This window comes from Piliocolobus tephrosceles, chromosome 17, assembly GCF_002776525.5.
Source record: "Piliocolobus tephrosceles isolate RC106 chromosome 17, ASM277652v3, whole genome shotgun sequence".
NCBI classification, from domain to species: domain Eukaryota; kingdom Metazoa; phylum Chordata; class Mammalia; order Primates; family Cercopithecidae; genus Piliocolobus; species Piliocolobus tephrosceles.
Window position 1 is genome coordinate 54,668,202 of NC_045450.1, and position 17,425 is coordinate 54,685,626.

The following is a 17,425-nucleotide window of genomic DNA, read 5'->3' on the forward strand; positions in this document are numbered from 1 at the left end:
AATTACAGGCATGAGCCACCATGCCTGGCAGAGATGTCTTATTAGACTCTGCTTCCTCTAGACTTTGCTATAACAGTCCTGTGTCCTTTCCAGTCTATCCTAAGACCCGTCCAGGTTCATTAAGTCATTATAAGACAAGCTATACTCTGGTTGCAGTTGCTTGGACGTTTCTTTTTTTTTGCCTCTATCTCTTTAAGCTTAAATATTGAAATTGAGTTCAACTCCTCTGTCTTCTTATCAGATATTCTCTCAATTCTCTTTCTGTTTGTCTTACAGCTTCACGGTGATGATATGGCATCTGCCAGCTCTAGCCGGGCAGGAGTGGCCCTGCCTTTTGAGAAGTCTCAGCTCACTCTGAAAGGTGAGTGGCACTGTATAACGTCTTTTTCTTGTCTGTGGCCCAGGAAGAGGGGGAATCTAACGACACCTTGGTCTGGGGAACCAAATTTTGTGAAATAGCTTACGGGTGTTAATTATTTATTCTCATGTCATTGTCGTCTTGTAGCTGTAATTCTTGAAGAAGAAAGAAAATAAAGGAGCAGGAAAATAAGGAACTTTTGGCTAGAATTGTCTGAAATGGTGATTTCAGGCCAGGTGCAGTGGGTCACGCCTGTAATTCAGCAATTTTGGGAGGCTGAGACAGGAGGATCCCTTAAACCCAGAACTTCAAGACCAGCCTGGGAAACATAGGGAAGCCCTGTCTCTACAGAACATAAAATAATTAGCCAGGCATGGTGGTTCATGCTAGCTAGTCCCAGCTACTAAGGAGGCTGAAGTGGAAGGAGAATTGCTTGAGCCTGGGAGTTCAAGGCTGCAGTGAGCTGTGATCGCACCACTGCACTCCAGCCTGGGTGACAGGGTGAGACCCTGTCCCAAAAACAAAATAAAATGAAAACTGAATAAAATAAAATGGTGATCTCTTCATGCCCTGGCCCTCGTTGCTACCTACACTCACTCCCTAAGTGCCTCCTCCAACCTCATGGCTTTAAATGCCACCAACAGAAGATCATACCTCTGGGCTTTTCCTCTGAACTCCTGATTTATAACCAGTAGCCAGTTTGTTACCTTCGCTTGAATATTTACTAAACATCTAGAATATTTACTAAACATCTAGAACACTGGTTTTTCTTCCTCATTGTCTGTATCAGCCCATCAGCTTATCTGGTTAACTCGATCTTCAAAATGTGTCACTCAACATTCAGCCACTTCTCACCACCCCTAGGTCCCAGCCTAGTCCAGGCCACCATTGTCTCCACCCTGGGTTAAGGCAGTAGACTCCTGTCCTGTCTCTCTGCTTCTCCGCTTTGCCCTCCTTCAGTTTGTTGGTTACACAGCAGCCAGTGATCTTGTTAAAATGTAAACTGGGGCCAGGTATGGTTTCTCATACCTGTAATATCAGCACTTTGGGAGGCCAAGGCAGGAGGATCACCTGAGCCCAGGAGTTTGAGACCAGCCTGAGCAACAGAGTGAGACCCCTGTCTCTACAAAAAGTTAGAGGCTGAGGCAGGAAGATCACTTGAGCCCAGGAGTTCGAGGTTGCAGTAGGCTGTGATTGTGCCACCACACTCCAGCCTGGGCAACAGAGCAGAGCGAGACCATGTCTCAAAAAAAAAAAAATGCAAGCTGGGTCTTGTCACTCCTCTGCTCAAACCATTCAAGGGTGCTCCATTTCACAGTAGAAGCTGAAGCTCCCATGTGATGGGACCCTTCCCCACCCCGCATTTCTCATCTCCTGTTCCTGGTCTACGCCAGCCTCCTTGCTCTTCAGTGAATACACTGGTCAGGTGTCTGCCTCTGGGCCTTTGCACTTGCCATTCCCTCTGAGTGAAATGCTTTTTGCTTCCTTACTTCCTTAGGCCTTTTCTCAAAAGCCACCCTCTTCCTGATCCCCTGATCCAAAGCCACCTTCCTCATTGACTTCACATCTATTTCCCTCCCTTCTTTATATTTTTCTTCTCAGCCCTTGTCCCTGTTTAATTAATTTATTTCATTTGTTGACTGTCTCCTTCAATAGCATGTATCCACCATAAGAGATTTTTGTCTGCTTTAGTCACTGTTAACTACCCCATCCGCTAGAACAGTGCCTGACACATAGTGGGCCCTCAGTAAATAGGGCCTGAACGAAAGAATGTTGCTTCGGGTTCCATAGCTCTGCAGCCGTCACAGATGGGAGAGTGACTCTCAGTATCTGAGCTCAGGCCCCTCAGCCTGGTCCTCCAGAGGCAAAATTGTGTCTCTTGGGAATATTTTTCTTGAGTATTTTGAAATGTAAATGTTATTTATATAATATATTCATGTAGTTTAAAAATCTTAATTTTTTTTTTTTTTTTTTGAGACGGAGTCTTGCTCTGTTGCCCGGACTGGAGTGCAGTGGCCGGATCTCAGCTCACTGCAAGCTCCGCCTCCCGGGTTTACGCCATTCTCCTGCCTCAGCCTCCCGAGTAGCTGGGACTACAGGCGCCTGCCACCTCACCCGGCTAGTTTTTTGTATTTTTTAGTAGAGACGGGGTTTCACCGTGTTAGCCAGGATGGTCTCGATCTCCTGACCTCGTGATCCGCCCGTCTCGGCCTCCCAAAGTGCTGGGATTACAGGCTTGAGCCACCGCGCCCGGCCGAAAAATCTTAATTTTTAATGTTATTATATTTTGAGATAGCCTTGCTCTGTCGCCCAGGCTGAAGTGCAGTGGTGCCATCTTGGCTCACTGCAACTTCTTCCTCCCAGGTTAAAGCGATTCTCCTGTCTCAGCCTCCCAAGTAGCTGGGATTACAGGTGTGTGCCACCATGCCCGGCTAACTTTTTGTTTGTTTGTTTGTTTGTTTTGAGATGGAGTCTCGCTCTGTTGCCCAGGCTGGAATGCCATGGCGTGATCTCGGCTCACTGCAACCTCCGCCTCCCGGGTTCAAGCAATTCTTCTGCCTCAGCCTCCTGAGTAGTTGGGACTACAGGCGTGCGCCACCATGCCTGGCTACTTGTTGTATTTTTACTAGAGACGGGGTTTCACCATGTTGGGCAGGCCGGCTTCAAACTCATAACCTCATGATCTCCCTGCCTTAGCCTCCCAAAGTGCTGGGATTACAGGTGTGAGGCACTGTGCCAGGCCTCCTGTAGTTCAAAATTCTTTCCTCCAGTCCTTCAGTGCTCCTGCTTAGAAGAAACCAATAGTATGTTTCTTGTGTGTCTTTTCCAAGATACACAAAAAGGGATGCATTTTTGTAATTTTGAGAGCCAGATTGCCTTCCTTGGAAGGAATACTCTTCTAGCAATGTACAAGAGTGCCTGTTTTCCCACATCTTTACCAGCACAATGTTGTCAGACTTTTAACTTTTGCCTGTTGCATTGGTGCAAGCTTGTGTTCTCAGTGTAGTTTTTTTTTTTTTTTTTTGAGACGGAGTCTCGCTGTGTCCCCCAGGCTGGAGTGCAGTGGCAGGATCTCCATTCACTGCAAGCTCCGCCTCCCGGGTTCACGCCATTCTCCTGCCTCAGCCTCCCGGGTAGCTGGGACTACAGGTGCCGCCACCTCGCCCGGCTAGTTTTTTGTATTTTTTAGTAGAGACGGGGTTTCACCGTGTTAGCCAGGATGGTCTCGATCTCCAGACCTTGTGATCCACCCGCCTCGGCCTCCCAAAGTGCTGGGATTACAGGCATGAGCCACCACGCCCGGCCCTCACTGTAGTTTTATTTCCCACTTCTTTACTTATGCATTTGACCCTTGAACAGCATGAGGGTCAGGGGTGCTGATTCCTTGCTCAGTAAAAAAATCCACATGTAACTTTTGACTCCCCCAAAACTTTACTTACAGCCTGCTGTTGACCGAAAGCCTTGCCAATAACAGAAACAGTTGATTGGCTGGGTGCGGAGGCTCACACCTGTAATCCCAGCCCTTTGGGAGGCTGAGGCAGACAAATTTCCTTAGGTCAGGAGTTCGAGACCAGCCTGGCCAACATAGTAAAACCCTGTCTCTACTAAAAATACACAAAAAAATTAGCCAGGCGTGATGGGGGGCACATGTAATCCTAGCTACTTGGGAGGCTGAGGCTAGGAGAATTGCCTCAACATGGGAGGCCGAGGTTGCAGTGAACCGAGATCACACCATTGCACTGCAGCCTGGGCAACAAGAATGAAACTCTGTCTCAAATGAAACAACAACAACAAAAACAACAACAAAAATGGAAACAGTTGATTAATGCGTATTTTGTATGTTACATGTATTATATACTGTATTTCTACAATAAGCTAGTGAAAAGAAAATCATGAGGAGAAAAAGCATTTACTATTTATTCAGTGGAAGTGGGTCATCATAAAGGTCTTCATCCTCATCATTTTCATGTTGAGTAGCTGAGGAGGAGGAGGAAGAGGAAGGATTGGTTGTGCTGTCTCTGGGGTGGCAAAGGCAGGAGAAAATCCGTGTAAAAGTGGGCCCTCGTAGTTCAAACCTCTCTTGTTCAAGGCTCAACTGTATGATGTTTAGCATCTTTTTGTTTGTTTTTGAGACAGAGTCTCACTCTGTCACCCAGGCTGGGTTGCAGTGGTGTGATCTTGGCTCACTGCAACTTCTGCCTCCTGGGTTCAAGCGATGCTCGTGCCTCAGCCTCCCAAGGAGCTGGGCTTACAGGCGTGTGCCACCACACCTGGCTAATTTTTGTATTTTTAGTAGAGATGGAGTTTTGCTATGTTGGCCAGGCTGGTCTTGAACTTCTGATCTCAAATGATCCGCCTGCCTCAGCCTCCCAAAGTGCTGGGATTACAGGTGTGAACCACTGTACCGGCAAAAGTGTTTAGCATCTTATATATTTAAGGGCAGTTGTATTTCCTTTTCTATGGATTGCCTGTTCATGTTCTTTGCCTGTTTCTTATTACATTATTGATTTTTTTGGTAGTCTTGAAATATTTTAATTATGTTTCATGGAGTCTTTTGCCTGCTTCTACGCTTTTGAGTAGGGAGATGAGTTAGAGTGAACGGATATGGTTTTAAACTGGGGACTACAGACTTTATTACCTTAGCTAATAATTAGCAAGTCTAGGTCAAAGCAGAAGTTGGCCCATCGGACCTGGTAACATCCTGAGGTCTCTGTTTTGGGGCCATGTTATTCAGCCACGCACACTTATTTCTCTTCTTTTCTTTTTTTTTTTTGAGACGGAGTTTCACTCTTGTTGTCCAGGCTGGAGTGCAGTGGTGTGATCTTGGCTCACTGCAACCTCTGCCTCCCAGGTTCAAGTGATTCTCCTGCCTCAGCCCCAGAGAAGCTGGGATTATAGGCTCCCGCCACCACACCTGGCTAATTTTCGTATATTTAGTAGAGATGGGGTTTCACCATATTGGTGAGGCTGGTCTCAAACTCCTGACCTCAGGTGATCCACGTGAAGAAAGCTGATAGTGCAACCTGTGGGGTGTGACTGCGTGGTTTCCAGTTCCCTTGTGCCTGCCCACAGTGTGATCCTGGTGTTTTAAGGTATATTTTTAAATGCATCGAGGCGCTTAAACGTAGGCCAGCTATTTTATTTGATATTTTACTAGAGAAACACTGAAAAATTGATCTCTGAGAAGCATAGTATAATAAAACAAAAAACGAGCTGTTTGGAACTTACTGAGAGCAGATGCCAGCCTCTATTGTGGTCCCTTCTTAAGAGCTTTTTCAGTGTATAATTTTGTCATTATGTAATTTTTGCCTGATTTGTTGACTTTAAAAGCTAAATCCCACATAAAGTCGTGACTCCGTGTGTAAAGATATATTTCATGAAAGAGACTTTCTAGATAAACTTACTCATATCTTTGTTTCGGCCTGTCTTTTAAGAGCAAGAAACATTCAAAATATCACCCTGCCTATTAACTGTAGGTTACAAATATGTCAGAGGAGAGACCTGGCCGACTCCACATTAAGCAGGGGTTCAAACTTAGTATCCCCAGTCACAGGACAACCTAATGTATGTGATAATAGGTACATGATATAACTTATGTAGTATTCTTCTTTCTTTTGAGTCAGGGTCTCACTCTGTCACCTAAGCTAGAGTGCAGTGGCACAATTATAGCTCACTGCAGCCACTACCTCCTGGGCTCCAGGGATCCTCCTATGTCCCGAGTAAATGGAACTACAGGTGTGAGCCACTACACCTGGCTAATATTTTATTTTTTGTAGATTTGGGGTCTTGCTGTGGTGCCTAGGCTTGTCTCAAACTCCTGGGCTCGGGTGGCCTTTCTGCCTCAGCCTCCCAAAGTGCTGTGATTATAGGGTGAGCCACTGTGCCTGGCCTTTAAACCGAATCTAATCATGAGGAAACAATTGTAATCCCCAGTAGGTTCTTCTTGCCCACTCCACAGACAAAATAAATTCACTGCTGAGTGCAGTGACCCACGCCTGTAATCTGAGCACTTTGGGAGGCTGAGACGGGTAGATCACGAGGTCAGGAGTTCAAGACCAGCCTGGCCAAGATGGTGACACTCCCGTCTCTACTAAAAATACAAAAAAGTTAGCCAGGTGTGGTGGCAGGCGCCTGTAATCCCAGCTAATTGGAAGGCGGAGGCAGAGAATTGCTTGCACCTGGGAGGCGGAGGGTGCAGCGAGTCGAGATTGCACCACTGCACTCCAGCCTGGGTGACAGAGTGAAGCTCTATCTTAAAAATAAAATAAATAAATTCACTGAGACTGTAGCATTGCATTAGAGAAAGAGTTTAATGGACAGAAAATAGGCTATATGGGAGACGGAGTTATCACTCAGACCAGTCTTCCTGGAGGCTCAGAGGTTAGGGTTTTTATAGACAGTTTGCCAGGCAGGTGACTAGGGAATGGGTGCTGCTCATTGGTTGGGGATGAGATTATGGAAGTGTGGAAAACGGCCCTCCTGTGCTGAGTCCACTTCTGGGTGGGGCCACAGAATAATTTGTGTCATGAGTCAAGTCATGGGCCCAGGCAAAGTCAGTAGATTGCCAGAAAGTCAGAAAAAATCTCAAAAGACCAACCTTCTGCATATTGGTACATATTGCATAGATAACATCTGCAATAGCGATGTTATCTATGGGAGCAGTTGGGGAAGTCACAAATCTTGTGACCTCTGGCTACATGACTCCTGAGCAGTAAGGGATTATAAAAACTGTACCTACCTCTTATTAGAATTCAAGCCCCTCCCATAATCCTAACCTTGTGGCTATTGATTAGTTTTATAAAGGTGGTTTAGTTTTGGGAAGGGCTGTTATTATCCTTGCTTTTTTTTTTTGTTTTTTGAGACAGGGTCTTGCTCTGTCACCCAGGCTGGAGTGCATTGGTGCAATCTCAGCTTATTGCACCTTCTGCCTCCTGGGTTCAAGCGATTCTTGTATTTCAGCCTCCCGAGTAGCTGGGACTACAGGTGTGTACCACCACGCCCAGCTAAGTTTTGTGTTTGTAGTAGAGATGGGGTTTCACCAAGTTGGCCAGGCTGGTTTCGAACTCTTGATTCCAAGTGATCTGCCTGCCTTGGCCTCCCAAAGTGCTGGGATTATAGGCGTAAGCCACCGTGCCCAGCTATCCTTGCTTTAAGATTAACCTGTAGGCTGGGTGTGGTGGCTCATGCCTGTAATCCCAGTACTTTGGGAGGCTGTGGTGGGTGGATGGTTTTGAGCTCAAGCTTAAAGTTTGAGACCAGTCTGGGCAACATGGAAACGCTGTCTCTACAAAAAATACAAATATGAGCCAGGCATGGTGGCTCACACCTGTAGTCCTAGCTACTTGAGAGGCTGAGGTGGGAAGATCGCTTGAGTCCCAGAGGTGGAGGCTTCAGTGAGGTGAGATTGTACCACTACACACCAGCCTGGGCGGCAGAGGGAGATCCTGTTTCAAAAAAAAAAAAAGAAACTATGAACTAAATTTCTCCCAAAATTAGCTTGGCCCTTGCCCAGGAATGACCAAGGACAGCTTAGACATCAGAAGTAAGATGGATTCAACTATGTCTGATTTCTCTCTCATAATTTTTGCAGAGGCAGTTTCACAATCAGAAAAATGTAGAATTTGGTGCATTCTTTAAAACAGCTGGTGGAAGTCTTTAAAAATCATTGTTGCCTTGGCAAAGCTGCTGAGATTATAAAAGAAAAAAACCAAAACGTTAAACAAACAAAAATCATTGCCATGGAAAAGAAGGGAGGATGTTCTAGATTTTAAAAGATTAAGGCGATAGTAGCCACAGGCAATTTGTATGTATTGATTAGATGCTGAATTGGGGGAAAAATGGCTTTAAAAATATGTCTGGGGACTGGGCAGTGGCTCATGTTTGTAATCCCAGCATTTTGGGAAGCTCTGGCGGGTGGATCGCTTGAGTCCAGGTGGATTCCTTGAGCCAGGAGTTCGAGATCAGCCTGGCCAATGGGGTGAAACCCCGTCTCTACAAAAAAAATTAAAAAGTTAGCCAGGTGTGGTGGTGCGCGCTGGTACTCCCAGCTACTCAGGAAGCTGAGGTGGGAGGATCGCTTCAGCTGGAGAGGTCGATGCTGCAGTGAGCCGTGATCATGCCACTGCACTCCAGCCAGTCTACAACTTACTTTTAAATGGTTTTACCAAGGAAAAAAAGTGTGGATACACACTCACACACACACAAACACACACAAAGACATAGATGGCATTTATCTATAACCTGTGGTGTCCAATAGAATAGTCACTGAAGCCACATAGAACTATTGACACTTAAATTACAATTATAGAGCAATTAAAAATCATATCCTTATTTGCACTAGCCATATTTCAAGTGTCAGTAGCCACATATGTCTCATGCAGTGTTTTGGGCAGCACTGAAAATGGAACATTTTCGTCATCATGGAAGTTCTCTTGGGTAGTGATGCTATAGACACATAGAACAGAAAGCAAATGTGGCAAAATGATAACCATTGGTGAAGAGTAGAAGAGTATACAGTATACAGTATCTATTATTCTATTTCAATTTTTCTATAGATTGGAAACGTCAAAATAAGAGTTTTTTTTTTGAGAGAGTCTTGCTCCATCACCCAGGCTGGAGTGCAGTCTCAGCTCACTGTAACCTCCGCCTCCTGGGTTCAAACAATTCTCATGCCTCAGCCTTCTGAGTAGCTGGGACTACTGTTGTGCCCCACCATGCCCAGCTAATATTTGTATTTTTGGTAGAGACAGGGTTTTGCCATGTTGCTCGGGCTGGTCTCAAACTCCTCGCCTCAAGTGATCCGCCTGCCTCAGCCATCCAAAGAGCTGGGATTACAGGACTGAGCCACCACGCCCTGCTTCAAAATAAGAATACTAAATACCACATATGATCCTAGATTGGGGCCTCAACCAGAACAAATTTTTTTTTCTTTCCTTTTTTTTGCTATGATGGGCATTGATAGGACAGTTGGCAAAATGTGAATAAAGTCTGTAAATTAAATCTTAGTATTATAAAAAGTTAAATGTCCTGATTTTGATAATTGTGCTATTGGTTATGTTAGAAAATGTGTTTGTTGGGAAATACACCCAGAAGTATTTAGGGTAAAGGGGCACAACGTCTATAGCTTACTCTCAGAGTTTCAGGAAAAAATGTGTATGTGTATGAGCACAGATACTCCTCAACTTACAGTGGGGTTATGTCCTGAAAAATCCATCATAAGTTGAACGTATCGCAAGTTGAAAACGCATCTGATACTCCTAACCTGCCGAGCATCATAGCTTAGCCTAACCTACCTTGAATGTGCTCAGGACAGCTAAGCGAGATCATCTGGCCAAGGGGTACATGGCAGAATATCAATTGTTTGCCCCCGTGATCACGTGGCTGACTGGTGTTGCGGCTCACTGCTGCTGCCCAGTAGTACCACATATGACTATTCTGCCAAAAGACTAAAATTCAAAATTTAAAGTACAGTTTTTACTGAATGCATATCGGTTTTGCACCATTGTAAAGTCAAACATCCTAAGTCCCTGTTTAGTCCCTGTTTTTTTAAGGCATGTGTATCCATGCTCTTACCACCAGGTGGCCTCAGTTAACCTTGGTCCCTGTGTAAATCACTGCACCTCATTTTTCTACCCTGGGCCATCCCTCAGTACCACAAACCTTTGCTCCTAGTACTGTTCCTTTGTCGCTTCTGAATCTTAGCCACAGCTGATTTTTTAATCTGTTGCCTTCCTCCCTTCTGTTCCTTTGGGGCCTGGGGAAGACAGTTACTGCTATAAAAAGTCTGAAGGCGAATTTGGCCTTTGCCAAGTTGTAGACACCATTGTAGGACTGTCACCTTTCAGAAGAGTCTAGGAGGGATAGATTTGCTTGTACTCAAAACAGTGAAGCTCAGGCTAGGATAGACTTGCCATTAGGGGCAAGGGAGCATCAGTTGTATCTCTTATTTGGGGCAGGATGGGAGACGTCTAGATGTGTTTTACCGGAGCGACCTGGCGCTTCCATCAGGGGTAAATATACACTAGGATGTCTGTCTATTTCCTCGGCGTGAGGCTTGCATGGCTTTGTGCTCCATGAATCTTTGGCTTCCTGGTCTCAAATGAACATGAAAATTGTCGCTACATGAAGGCTATGAGAGGAAGAAGAAATGTAGATGGCTAACGACACATGGCAAAAATATTCAACCTCACTGGTAATCGAAGAACAGCAATAGAACAAATAAGTAAAGTTCAATAATGATATGCAGCATGGTGTGGAATCAGGCTGGCTGAGTGCCCATTGTGGCTTGTAGCTCCCTGGCTATGTAGCCTGGGGCAGTGACCTCGCCTCTCAAGTCTGTTTTCTCCTGGGTAAAATGGGGCGATGATACATTCCCTGCCTCATGGGTTTGTTGTGAGGATTCAGTTAGATAATGTGTGCACATGGCAGAGGGTCTTTAATAAGTACTCATAAAATCTTAAATATTATCTTTATTTATTTCAATTAAAATTTATAAATTGGCCAGGTGTGGTGGCTCACACCTGTAATCCCAGCACTTTGGGAAGCTGAGGTAGGCAGATCATCTGAGGTCAGGAGTTCGATACCAGCCTGGCCAACATGGTGAAACTCCTTCTCTACTAAAAATACAAAAAATTAGCCGGGCATGGTGGCGGGCGCCTGTAATCCCAGCTACTCAGGTGGCCGAGGCAGGAGAATTGCTTGAACCTGGGAGGCAGAGGTTGCCGTGAGCCAAGATCGCGGCATTACACTCCAGCCCGGGCAACAAGAGCGAAACTCTATCTCAGAAAAAAAAAAAAAATGTAAATTTTGTTATGTTCCCAGGCTGGTCTTAAACTCCTGGGCTGAAGCAGTCCTCCCACCTTGGCCTCTCAAAGTGCTGGGGTTCTAGGCATAAGCCATCATGCCCGGCCTTAGCTATAATCTTTACACTATGCGTTTTTAACTCATGTGATTTGCAAAAAGTGAACAAGCATATCCCTTAGCACTCTGTGATGTCTGGTGAAATGAATATACTCCTGTAGCACTGATGGGAGGCTACGTGGGTTTTACCTTTCTTGGAAAGGAATAGGCAGTTTTAAGAACTTTAAAAAGTGTTCATATCCTTTGGAGGAATATTCAAGAAAGGCATGCAGATGTATATGTTCATGGCAATTTCCCCAGAGCGAACAACTGCAAGCATTCTATTCGACAATGAAAGAATAGTTAACATATACCTATCATGGGCTTATATTGCAGTCATTTAAGAGTGACTTATGGGGGCGAAGAATTTTTAAAGAATTGAAGCAGTAAGAGATGAAAATCTGGAAGGCAGTTTACCAATGATGAATTGGTAATGATGGTCACCGGCAATTATCCCAGTGGTTTCAGATTAGGGATGATTTTTTTTTTCTTATGCTTCATATTTTTTTGGTTTGTGTATTCACGTTTCTTTAAAAAGTTTTTAGAATCAAGACAAAAAAAAAGTATTGATTTATTTTTTAAAGAAATAACGAAAAAGAGTCAGAACATCTGCCACAGGGGGGCATCTGGGAGCCCTGGGACTCATCTTTGACTTTTTCTTTCTTTCCCAGTGGTGTCCGCAAAGCCCAAGGTGCATAACCGTCAACCTCGAATTAACTCCTACGTGGAGGTGGCGGTGGATGGACTCGCCAGCGAGACCAAGAAGACTGCGAAACGCATTGGGAGCTCTGAGCTTCTCTGGAATGAGATCATCATTTTGTAAGAGAAAGCCCCTTCTTTTTGAATGCAGCAAGATGGGGAAAGAGAGAGGGTGCTCTGAGGGGGCTGTGGGAGGTACAGATTCCCTGTGGCACCTCCGACTTTTTCTGCCTATGGTACCCAAGGTGCCTCTCTTCAGGCGTTCCTGCACCATTGAGCTCATAGAGCGTTCGTTATTAGCTAGAGGGTTACAGGGTCAGCTTTTGTGGGGGAAAGGAAATATGTGGGTATCTGCCTGTTTTGGTTCCCCCTCCCCAAGATGTCAGCAGTTTAGTTTAAATGTTTTCTTCTAAGTTATAGGAATGATCTGCTTGGATGTAATGAATCTGGTATTTGTTTTCCAGAAATGTCACGGCCCAGAGTCATTTAGATTTAAAGGTCTGGAGCTGCCATACCTTGAGAAACGAACTGCTAGGCACCGCGTCTGTCAACCTCTCCAACGTCTTGAAGAACAATGGGGGCAAAAGTACGTATGATGAAGGGGGTGCCGATGTGATATATTGATGGGGATGGGAGGACCTGGCACATCAACCTGGTGTTGCAGTTTCCCCCAGGACTGGGGCTGCGGTACCTCTGTTCTCCTTGGATGCTGAATTTGGAGTTTTAGGAAGGCTGAGGGCTCCTCTCTGCCTCCACTGCAGAGTTCAGCCCTCTTTGTCCAGGGCCTCTAGTAATAGGATGCAGTGGTGTGTTGCCCTTGACCCTTCCTTAGGGACTGGAAACTTTCTGTCTGCCTTTACTGCTCTTCCCGTTGCAGGAGATGTGTGATATGTTGAATGAAACTGTCAAATGCCTGTAGCCTAAATCATTGCTTTTCTAGCTTCAGCCCTAAAACAGAACAAAGAAGCTGTGTATATACGTATACGTGTGTGTATGCCTGTGTGCGTCTGTGCACGTGTGTGTCTGGGATAGTTTTACAAATAGTGCCCTGTGCTTACTTGGCACTCAGTAAACATTTACTGGATGTTGGAACGTGATGGACGCGCCATCTGAATTAGCCAACGTGCCTCTACGTCACAGACATATAAATCCTCATGTATTTATTGCCGTTTGTGGTCAGTGGCATGGCCCATGGCTGTGGTATTGGACCCTCCTTCATAAGGCCTCTATTCAGAGCAGTACCATATGTGGCGAATGAATGGCACGTTAAGAAAGGCTCCTTTTTCTCTTGATGTCTAGAAAGTATTTTCTGAAAGTGGATGTAGCTTAAGAGAGAGGTGGGGGCGGGGAGCATTGCGTCCTAGCCAGCGTGTTGCATTCATTTAAGAGTCTTTCTTTTCTCTCCAAGCCTGTCCTTTTAAGCGATGGGCCACTTGAAAGGTCTTTGAGCCTCCTCTGGTCTTTTCTTTTCTGCTGGGCACATAGAGATGTGCTGAACCCATTCTGGCCCGAGGAACTGTTTAAAACCAGAGATGTGCCTCCACTTTAATCCTGCAGAGAACTCCCTGATTGCTTTGTCTTCTGAATTGGTGTTTATTTTCCCAAACCCTAGCCAGCCTTTTGCGATTTGATCATCAGGGAGAATTCTATTTATTGCAGTATTTGGAAATCTACTTGTGGATAGCCTCACATTAGGATGCAACAACCAGCATGAGGGTCCTTTTTTCTTCTTCATTTGCCCAGCCAATATGCTTTTGCTTTAAAGGACTTTAGTTAGCAAAAGTCCTTGTAGAAATTGTGAGCTACAGAAAAGCACATGGATACACAAAGAGAACAAAATTTGCCCATAAGCACAGCACCTAGTAATAGTTACTGTTTTTTCTTTTCTTTCTTTTTTTTTTTTTGAGATGGAGTCTTACCCTGTTGCCCAGGCTGGAGTGTAGTGGCACAATCTTGGCTTACTGCAACCTCCGCCTCCCAGGTTCAAGCGATCCTACTACCTCAGCCTCCCAAGTAGCTGGGATTACAGGTGTGTGCCACCATTCCCAGCTAATTTTTGTATTTTTAGTAGACATGAGGGTTCACCATGTTGGCCAGCTGGTCTTGAACTCCTGACCTCAGGTGATCCGCCTGCCTCATCCTCCCAAAGTGTTGGGATTACAGGCGTGAGCCACTGCGCCCAGCCTGTTAGTTATTCTTAATATTTTTTTAAAAGCAATTTTATGGCCGGGCGCGATGGCTCACGCCTGTAATCCCAGTACTTTGGGAGGCTGAGGCGGGTGGATCACCTGAGGTCAGGAGTTTCTGACCAGCCTAGCCAACATGGCGAAACCCTGTTTCTACTAAAAAAAATACAAAAATTACCCAGGGATGGTGGTGGGCGCTGTAATCCTGGCTACTCAGGATGCTGAGACAGGAGAATTGCTTGAATCTGGGGGGTGAAGGCTCCAGTGAGCCGAGATTGCACCATTGCACTCCACCCTGGCTGACAGAGCAAGTCTCAAAAAAAAAAAAAAAAAGATTTTACTTTAATTAATTAATTTTTTATTTTTATATTTTATTTATTTTTTTTGAGACAGGTTTCTCACTTTGTCACTCAGGCTGGAGTGCGGTGGTGCGATCTCGGCTCACCGCAGCCTCGGCTCCTGGGCTCAAGTGATCCTCCCACCTCAGCCCTCACCCCCTAGTAGCTGGGACCGCAGGCACACGCCACCATGGCCTGGCTGTATTTCATATTTTTAGTAGAGAGTAGGTCTCACTGTGTTGCCAGGATGGTCTGGAACTCCTGAGCTCAAGTGATCCGCCTGCCTTGGCCTTCCAAAGTGCTGGGATTACAGATGTGAGCCACTGCGTCTGGCCAATTAATTAATTTTTAAATTGAGATGGGATCTCACTATATTGCTCAGGCTGGAGTGTAGTGGCTATTTACAGGCACGGTCACAGCTCACTGTAGCCTCACACTCCCAGCCTCAAGCCATCTTCTGCCTCAGCCTCCAGAGTAGCTGGAACCACAGGCGTGCATCACTGTTCCTGACTATTGTTAACATTTTTGAAACTAAATTGAGATTATACATGAACATATTTTGCAATATGCCTTTTTCTCTTTAAAAATGTATCAATATATATTTATTTTTATTTATTTATTTATTTTCTGAGATGAAGTCTTGCTCTGTTGCCCAGGCTGAAGTGCAGTGGCGCGATCTCGGCTCACCACAAACTTCTCCTCCTGGGTTCAAGCGATTCTCCTGCCACAGCCTCCCGAGTAGCTGGGACTACAAGCGCCCACCACCATGCCCGGCTAATTTTTGTATTTTTAGTAGAGACAGGGTTTCACTATGTTGGCCAGGCTGGTCTCGATCTCCTGACCTTGTGATCCACGCGCCCTGGCCTCCCGAAGTGCTGGGTTATTACGGGCGTGAGCCACCGTGCCCGGCCTATATTTATTTTTAGTTGTGATAAAATACACATGATGTAAAATAATCACGTTAATAAGTTTTAGGTGTACAGTTTAGTAGTGTTAAGTACATTCACCTTGTTGTACAGCCGTCACCACCATCCATCTCCAGAACGCTTTTCACCTTGCAGAACTCAAATTCCGTGCCCATTAAACCATGACCCCCTCTCCTCCCGTCACGCTAACCCCTGGCAACTACCACTCTACTTTCTGCTTCTGTGAATTTGACTTTTCCAGGTAGCTTATGTTAGTGGAACCATACAGTATTTGTCCTTTTATGACTGGCTTATTTCAGTCAGCATAATGTCCTCAAGGCTTATTCATGTTGTAACACGTATCAGAAGATTTTTCTTTTCTTTTCTTTCCTTTTTTTTTTTTGAGACAGGGTCTTGCTCTGTCTCTCAGGCTGGAGTGCAGTGGTGCGATCTCAGCTTACTGCAACACCTGTCTCCTGGGTTCAAGTGATTCTCCTGCCTCAGGCTCCCAGGTAGCTAGGATTATGACAGGTGTCTGCCACCATGCCCGGCTAATTTTTGTATTTTTAGTAGAAACAGGGTTTCACCATGTTGGCCAGACTGGTCTCAAACTCCTGATCTCAAGTGATCTGCCCACTTTGGCCTTCCAAAGTGCTGGGATTACAGGCATGAACCACTGCATCTGGTCCAAGATATCTTATTATATATGTGCAAATATACCAAAATCTGAAAAAATCTGAAATCTGAAACACTTCCAGCCCCAAGCATTTCAAATAAAGGATACTTAGGAGACCTGTACAATTTACTTTCCCATCAGCAGTGGCTGAAATTGCTGGTCTGTTTTGTACCTTGGCGTATATTGTATATTACTTGTAAAAAAAAAAAAAAAAAAAAAAACCTTTTTTTTTTCCTATTTGATAACTATCAACATTATGATGGATTTGCTTTTTCTTTTTCTTTTTGGATGAATTATTTTTATTTTCTTATTTTTTTACTCGTTTGCTCTGATCTCCTGGCCTTTCAATAAGAAGTATTTTAAAGTATATTCTAGATGTCCTGACATTTTATCCTAGATTCTTCAGCATGCATCTTGGTAAAACAGGACATTTTCTTTATTTTAACTCTACATTTTTCTATTTTTTTTTTTTTTTACTTTGAAACATTTACATAAAAAAACAGAACATTATCTTACACAATTACCATATCATTATCACATCTAGCAATAGTGACATGAATTCCTATTTATGTCCAATAACCTGTTCATAGTTCCACCATTTTTCTCAAACATGTTGTTTTGCAGTTTTACATTTGGTTTGCTTGAACCTGGGTTTGGGAACGTCCATTCATTGATTGTTCTCTCTCTGAGGTCCCCTACTTCCACCCTACTTTTTTTTTTTGTGAAAGCAGATTTATTAAGAAAGGGAAGACAGGGCGTGGTGGCTCACACCTGTAATCCCAGCACTGGGAGGCAGAGGCGGGTTGATCACCTGAGGCCAGGAGTTCGAGACTAGCCTGGCCAACACGGTGAGACCTTGTCTCTACTAAAAATGCAAAAATTAGCTGGGTATGGTGGCGCATGCCTGTAATCCCAGCTACTCCGGAGTCTGAGGCGGGGGAATCACTTGAACCTGGGAGGCAAAGGTTGCAGTGAGCTGAGATTGTGCCACTGTAGTCCAGCCTGGATGACAGAGCAAGACTGTCTCAAAAAAAAAAAAAAAAAAAAAGAAAGTAAAGGAATAAAGAATGGCTACTCCATAGGCAGAGCAGCCTCCACCCTATTTTTTAAAGCTGTGATTTGTTGAAGGATACTGAATGATTAAAAAAAGTGTTTATTGCCCTATTAATGTCCTTTGCTCATTTTTATTTTGAAGTGTGCATTTTTCTCTTTTGGTGTTGAGTAACTCTTTATATGTTAAGGTTATTATTCTTCGTCTTACCACTGGTAAATGTTTTTCCCATTTTTCATTTGCATTCTAACTTTGTATGTTTTTAACTTTTTGTAGTCCAATCTGTCACCCTTTATGTTTTCAGCATTTTCTT

At 44.6% G+C, this 17,425-nt stretch overlaps 1 protein-coding gene across 1 annotated transcript in view; it reads left to right on the top strand.

Annotated features, from left to right (window-relative positions):
* Positions 1-276: 276 nt before the first annotated feature.
* WWP2 (WW domain containing E3 ubiquitin protein ligase 2) overlaps positions 277-17,425 on the top strand; it is a 153,203-nt gene continuing 136,054 nt past the window's right edge. The window contains exons 1-3 of the mRNA XM_023210309.2: positions 277-361; positions 11,929-12,076; positions 12,421-12,542. Of these exons, the coding sequence (XP_023066077.1) occupies positions 292-361; positions 11,929-12,076; positions 12,421-12,542 (340 nt within the window). The 5' untranslated portion in view covers positions 277-291. The remainder of the gene's footprint in view (positions 362-11,928; positions 12,077-12,420; positions 12,543-17,425) is intronic.